This window comes from Mus pahari, chromosome 2 (assembly GCF_900095145.1).
Source record: "Mus pahari chromosome 2, PAHARI_EIJ_v1.1, whole genome shotgun sequence".
Lineage (NCBI taxonomy): Eukaryota > Metazoa > Chordata > Mammalia > Rodentia > Muridae > Mus > Mus pahari.
In genome coordinates, this window is record NC_034591.1 from 54,270,607 (window position 1) to 54,278,536 (window position 7,930).

The 7,930-nt window shown below is 39.1% G+C and overlaps 1 protein-coding gene across 1 annotated transcript in view; it reads left to right on the forward strand.

Annotated features, from left to right (window-relative positions):
- LOC110316594 (cytosolic carboxypeptidase 3) overlaps nt 1–3,647 on the forward strand; it is a 55,476-nt gene extending 51,829 nt beyond the window's left edge. Inside the window, exon 14 of the mRNA XM_021190998.2 lies at nt 3,227–3,647. Within this exon, the coding sequence (XP_021046657.1) occupies nt 3,227–3,647 (421 nt within the window). The remainder of the gene's footprint in view (nt 1–3,226) is intronic.
- Nucleotides 3,648–7,930: the final 4,283 nt, after the last annotated feature.

The window sequence follows — 7,930 nt, forward strand, 5'->3', positions numbered from 1 at the left end:
TGAGTTCCAGGACAGCCAGGGCTACACAGAGAAACCCTGTCTCGAAAAACAAAACAAACAAACAAACAAAAAACATGTGACTCCTAAAACTACATATATATAACCATTCTCAAAATATGAAGTACATATCTGTAACTCTACAAAATATATACAGAGCTTGGAGCTGAGAATAATAAAAATAGTGAAAACCAATGGTAAATGAATGGGAAAGATAAGCATGTTTGTGGACCAGAAAACTCAAGATATTCTCTCTTTCCAGCTTGATATATAATTCAACACAAATTCTTATCAAAATCTCAACAGAATTGTTATAGACCTGATTAAGGCTAATATAAATTTTTACTTAAAAAAGGTACTGAAACATCAAAAACAATTTATCAAAGGGAATTGATCTACTGATTTCAAGAACATTTGTATAGCTATAGCAATGTACTATAGTATTGGAGAATGAGAAGACACATCTGTGGAACTGAGTAGACTCACAAATGTGCTTTCTAAAGAACAAAAGATGCTTAAATGCATCCCTTATACATAGATTAATTCAAAATGGAGCATGGTCTTTAATACATAGCATAAGACTACAAAATGTTTACATAGAAAATCCTCAGAGTTAAGACTAAAATCTCTTAGAGTTAATACCAAAAATATGATTTATAAATAGGGATCTATGGTAAGTAGGACTGAAAATGTTTGCTTTGCCAACCCCCTATGTAAAAAGAAGCTAGGCATGGTAATTCATGCCAGTAATCCCAACAAGTGGGAGACTAATACAGGAAGATTGCTGTGAGTAAAGGATTAGCCTGGGCTACCAACTGAATACCATTCCATCCAGGGGTATATAATAATTCTGTCTCCAAAACATAAAACAACACAAAATCATATTTAAAATACTATGAAAGGGGCTGGAGAGATGACTCAGTGGTTAAAAGCACTGGCTGCTCTTCCAGAGGACCTGGTTCAATTCCCAGCAACCACATGGCAGCTCACAACCATCTGTAATTAAAGTTCCAAAGGATTGGATCCTCTTTTCTAGCATCTGAGGCACCAGACATACAAGTGTGCACAAACATGTGCATGCAAAACACCCATACACATAATTTTTTAAGTATTATAAAATAGAAAAATATTTACAAACCACATCAATAAAATACTATTATCTTGATTAAAGAACCCTCAAGTGCTCGCAGTAAAGTGCAAGTATAAAAATCTGAGTAAAAATTTGTTGGCATGTCTGTAATACGAGTGTTGGAAAGAAAAGACAGAAGAATCTGTGACTTGCTGTATAATTAAATTACTCTAATAGAATAAATACAGTACATTTTTATAGCAAAGTAAAAGCCTAGAGACCCTCTAAGTCAATGGTTCTCAACCTTCCTAATGCTGCAACCATTTCATTCATGAAGAATACAGTTCCTCATGTTATGGTGACCCCCCAACCATAAAATTAGTTTTGTTTCTACATTATAATTATAATTTTGCTACTGTTATGAATTGTAATATAAATATCTAACATGGATGCTACCTAATATGGGAGCCCTGTGAAAGAGTCAATCAGCCCCCAGGGGAGTTGTGACCCACAGGTTGAAAACCACTGCTTTAATTCTATGTCAATCACATGAATAAGAAGGTGTGTCCTAGAGTGATTCCAAGGTCAGAGATTCTGTCTTTAAAAACAAAGAATGTGGAGAGCAACTAAGGACAACCCCTAATGTCAGCCTCTATCCCCCAGATGTGTCTATACACAAATACATGAAAAGTCCATACTTGGATGCTTGAATACGCTTGGCCCAAGGCAACATAAGCAAGAATCTCTTTCAAAAACAAAACAAAATAAATATATAACTGCCATTTAACCAGCAACTGCTTTCCTGGAATGTAATCCCAGTGAAATGAAAACAAGTTTATACAAAATCCTCTCTACAAATGATTATTCAACTTTATTTGAAATGCCCATAAGCTGGGAATAAGTGATCCACGGGTTCTTCAGCAAGGGAATCATTAAACTGTAGTATATCCATGCCACCAGCTACGAAAGAAAGAAAGAAAGAAAGAAAGAAAGAAAGAAAGAAAGAAAGAAAGAAAGAAAGAAAGAAGAAAAAAAAGAAGAAAAGAAAGGAAAGAAAGAAAGGAAAGAGAAGAAAGAAGAAAGGAAGGAAGGAAAGAAGGAAGGAAAGAAAAAGAAAGAAAGAAAGAAAGAAAGAAAGAAAGAAAGAAAGAAAGAAAGAAAGAAAGAGAAAGAGAGAGAGAAAGGGAAAGAGGGAAAGAGGGGGAAAGAAAGAGAAAGAAAGAAAAAAGAAGGAAAGAAAAAAGAAAAAGAAAAGGAAAGGAAAGAAAAGAGAAAAGAAAAGAAAAAGAGAGAGGGAACAATGAACACTGAAGAATTATAATGGTTAGGGAGAAAAATAAATCCCCAAAGTCTGCACACTGTGATTCCATTTACATAGCATTCTTGAAATAACAGAATGACAATCTAGATAAGAAGTTAATGTTTTCCAGGAGTTGAGGAGTCAAGAAAGGAGAGAAGTGGGCACTACCCTGGCAACACAAGGCATGGTTGTGTGCCATCCACACCAATGACAGTGTTCAGTGTGCTGTTTCACTGTGGCTTTACAAAATGTCACATCTAGAAGGAACCAGATGGAGGAAGATAGATAAAGATCTATCTCTATTCTTCTAAGTGCACACAATGCTACAATTACTTCATAATTTAAAATTTTAATGAAACTATAGCTAAAATGCCCTGGCTAAATTGAATTCTAAAGAAAATAGACTGCTAAGTAGCTACAATTAATGATTAAAATCTCCTTCTCTTGAGAGAAATTTTTATCTCTCGAGCTCATTGACCCCTTTACTAGTTATCATAAAAAAAAGAAAAAGAAAAAAGAAAACAACTTATATCATGAGTAATACAACTAGTTTAATGCGATAAACTAAGTTTTTAGGGCAAAGCATGGACCAGATGTGTAGGTAAGTCAGTGAGTCCTGAGGAAAGTATCGCATCCAGATTATCACACCCTCTTGACATGTAGAACAGAACTGAAGTACAGCCAAACACTTAGAACCAGGGATGAAGACATCCCTCATCTTCATAAAGATGAGGATAAAGTCCTAATAGGTGTTGAGCTTACCCGAGGGAAACTATACAGTCTGCATGATGACAGTATACCTAGGACCACAAAGTAGGTACACACTAGGCAAAAACTCATACATTTCATTTCTTTTCTAGACTTATTCCAACTGCTTGCATAAATAGAAGAAGATACAGCATACCTTGGACACCAACCAGAAATCTCCCTTTTAAAACCCAAAGGAATCTTACGACAGACACCTCCGAATGGCTCCAGTCTGTGCCCCTTGAGTCATTTGAAAGTTTGTCACCTCTCTGCAATCTTCAGAAGAAGACAAAACATTTTGAACTCAGGGACAAAAAGGCTGAAGATGTGCAGCTTGCTACCAGTCAATGGAAGGCTGTGCCCTGGAGTTCTAACATGGATGCAAGTATCATCGGGGGTAACAGTCTTCTGCCTAAAGAATTCACCATGAGGAGGTCTGAGCAGAGAATTCCTTACCTAACCAAAACCAGCAAGAAACCCAGAGAGAGTGATGGCCTGCTCACCTTCCAGCTGAACTTTCACAGGAACAGTTAACTGGGCTGAAAGTACCCCCAAGAACTCTGTAAAAAACAAAACAAAAAACAAACAAAAAAACCCAACAGCTCCCTCCCAACCCTCCCCCTCTCCCTTCCCCTTCACATGCATAGGTGGCTACTATACTACTGAGTTTTACAAATCCCAACTTCCTTAGAGGAAACATCTTTCAGAGATTTTAAAAATCCAGAGAAAATATCGAAAAGTTTAAAACACAAATATTTAATTTAAAACACAAATATTTAATTTGTACCAACATGGGAAAGAGCTTGAAACTTTTGATTCCTTCTAAAATTATGTATGCATATAAAGCCCCAAAACTCAGACTTGAAGAAAGGAAAGACATGCACTAGTAATGATTTTACTTATTAGTCACTTTGATGAGCCAGCAGCCAACATCATTTCCTGCATTTCCTTTATATGGTTGGTGTAATAGAAAGCACAGGAGAGAAAAAAAAGATTTCTCCCCCTAAAAGATCATCACTTGAGAGCTAGGCATGCATGATGGCATATACTAGCAATCCCAGAACTTGGGAGGTGGAGGCAGAAGGATCAGGGACTGAAGACTAGCTTGGGCAACATTTAAAAACAAGATAATAATTCCGACTATCTGACTAGGAATACATAGCACGACACTAGTTTGTGTACCTCTGGGTGATAAAATAGCACATATTAAAGACACTGCTTACACAGACCGCAAAAGGTGGGGCCAAATGACATGAAAATATATTATGGTTCCAAAGTCATTTTACCACTCATAATTAATGTTGTAAATGATTAGAAGTCCCGATTCTTCCAGAGTCAGTGAAGGCACCTTCAGCCATTTCTTCAAGCAGATGCTTAACAAACAAATCCTGCACCTCACATCTGTCATAAGGTGGTGAGCACTCAGTCCCGGGGGTGCAAGCTACAATCCCATCTGCATAGCAGACTGACTCAGGAAGATCACAAGTTCAACGCTTGCCTGGACTACAAGAGCAGTCTCAGCAAGCTAATGAAGTTTTGTCTCTAACCAAAAGGTTAAACAAAGAGGAGGGAAATTGAGCCCAGTGACAGAGAACTACGTGCCTAGGGTTGGGGAAGCCCTTGTTCCCACTTCAGTATCATGCAAATAAAACTACAGGAGCTCTGGGAGGGGATCTTGTAATGCTAAGGAGTAGGCGCCCAGGTTCTAAGGTCTTTAGGTTTCTCACTAAGAATTCTCATCTTGGTAACTGACACCAGGGTAAAGTACAAGCTCTCAAAAGCCATTTGCCCTTGTTCTAGTAAATCAAAGAAAGCCTAAACTTGCTGGAAATCTAAATTGTTAAATTGACACTTGTTATATAAAACTTCAATTGTATAAAAATTTGAGACTACAAATTCTAAAGTTGAATATGTTTGTGAGTATAACCAAAGTAACAATCTGGTTTCTCAGAAGACTGAGGAATGCAGAGATATTCTCTTAATTATTTTACCTTTTTCCTTGCCCTTACAATTACTCCCCCTGCATCAATTTTTTCATAATATTTGTATTAATTATTTGGGAATTTTACAGCATGAACCCTGAGCTCACACCCTTCCCAGTACTCCCAGGTTTGCCCAGGCACCCTTGTGGCACCCCCCCCCCAAAAAAAAAGGAAGAAGAAAAAGAAAAGAACAAAAGCAAAAAAACCCTAACAAGTCCAATTTTTGTTGCTCATATACTCACTGGAGCATGATCAAACTCCCAATGGTCAGTCCTTTAAAGAAAACTGAGTCATCCCCCACCCACACCCACAGCAGAGCCCATCAGTCGTGGAGAGCTACACTCTCGCATCTGTATCACAAGCGTTAATAGTTCTCTTGAGTACCTTTCTGTCTAGGCTGTTACTTTTGGTAGCCAGAGTTAGCTGTTGTCACAGCTCTAGGTCTCTCTCTGTGTGAGTCAGCAATACCAAGGCAAAAGTCACTTTCTTGCCCAGTACAGTCAGCAGGAGCACAGAACACAGATGTCCACATAATCTCTGGTGTCCCCATGTGCCATGGACCTCATCTCCAGTAGCAGCACAGACCACAGACATCAACACAGACCTCTGCTGCTGTAGGAACATGGACCCAGACATGGTCCTCAGGAGCAGTGCAGACCCAGACATCAACACAGCCTCAGATGGCTGCACAGAGCACTCTGATCTATCAATAGGGCCCCTGGCAGCAGCATAGCCCACAGACAACCCATGGCTACAGATATCATGTTTTAAATGTCTTATTGTATTATTTACTTTTCGTGGGTGAGGATGTATTATGCTCATGCACTATTGGGTCACATATGCCATGGCGCACAAGTGGAGATCAGAGAACAATTTGCAGGGGTCGGTTCTCCTACTATGTGAGTGTAGGGATGGAATTCACATGCTTAGGCTTGGCAGCAAGTGCCTACACCCACTGAGCCATCTAATAACCCCTCCCCTAGTGTCTTATTTGCTATAAATACCTAGCATGTAGAGGACAAAAAAAAATATGTAGGCTGTTTTCACACTCTGCTCTTCACATTATAATTTTAACTTAAAATGTTTAAGTATGCAGCTCTTTCATAAAGGCCATTCTGTCATATCTTTATTATGTAAACCTAGCAGTACATCTGGAAAGCCTGTACTTCTCCTTGAAGATTATAAACCCAAACATTCCCTTCTCTTGAAAACTTCCATCAGATCTTCCAGGAATTTATAGTAACTAGATTAATCAGCGCAGACTATAAACAGTATAGACAGTAGGAGATGAGTAAGACCTATTGAGATGATCATATGGTTTTTGTCTTTAAGTCCAATTATATAACTTATTACATTTACTGCTTTACATATTCTTTTTCCTTTATTTTCTGCTCTGGTTTTTATTTTATTTTTTTCTATCTACTGGATTTGAGTTTGGTTTGTTCTTGTTTTTCCAAATTCTTGAGATGCATTAAGCCATTGATTTGTGGTCTTTCTGATTTTTTAGTGTAGGTTCTTAGAGCTGTAATTTTTTTCTCTCTTATGATCGCTCATAACGTGACCCAGGGGTTCTGCATGGTAAATTTCCACTTAACGCCAGGAATTAAAAAATAAAAATTCTTTCTGAATTTCTTCTTTGACTCATTCATCACTCAGATATATGCTGTTTTAATTGCCAAGGACTAAACTCCAATCTTTCTGGGGGTGGTGGGCAGGGCTCTTTATTAACAAAAGGCACTTTTAGCTAGTCAATTTGAAGGAGCCATTACATAAGCAACTCTCAGCCAAATGAGACTTCTGTTTTCCAGGCATATCTGAGTTATGGGAAGGCTCTGAGAGTCCTTTAGAAGAGCAGCCCCATAAACCTCAGAGAACAACCGCTGACTATTTACAAAAGGCGACTTCAAAGCCTAGGCGCCATCATTCTGGAACTCATTTCAGAGCCAGTGAGCAGCTCAGATTGTAAAGGAGCATCCCTCCAGGCCACGTGACCTGAAGTGAATCCCCGGAACCCACGCAGAAAGAGAGAAGCAACTGCAAGCTATCCTCTGACTTCCACAGTCTCACACACACAACATAAACATAGCAAAGGAAAATATACACACTCAAGTAAAGGTACTAAGGCCTCAATAATGGCAAGGAGGCATGACACGTGACTCCCTCTCTCCCTTCACACCTTCTCCAATCTGTAGAGGCAAGGTGCTCCAATCAGGTGCAACTAGGACGTTAGAGTCAGCGGCTGGCTCCTCCGCCCAACCACAGTACAAAGGCTCTTCGCAACCTTGCAGGCTAGACATACTGGAACCAGTCACCTTTGCCCAGCTTCTTCACGAGGTAGAAGATCCGCGTGGGAGCGAATCGTCATTCACAAGAGGGGACAGCATCCCTAAGTGCAGCCCCACGGACACAGCGCAGATAGTGGGTCTCGGGAAGTCAGACAAAAGAACAAAGGGCTAGGAGACTCTCCCCAAGGAAATTTGTCTGGTAGGGTGTGAGGAAGTTCAGGGGCAAAAGTGGTGTCTAAAAAGAAGGTTTGGGGGTGGAGGATTTAGGCTTCCAGTTGAAAATGGCAAAATGGTTGATAGTTCATTTTACCTTTGCAAGAACTCATTAAAATGGCACTTTCTTTTAAAGGCAAAAGGCTGAAAGGACAACATCGGGAAGGAGACCAGCTCAGAACTTCCCAGCAATGGGAAAGGCAGACAGCATGGAACTCGGCCTCCACATTGCATGGGAAAATTAAGATGAAAGAAAAATGCTATACTCTATCCAACTTTGAACAAGTTTAAGAATAGAATAAAGATATCAGTTTGACAAACTTTAAAAAATAAATAC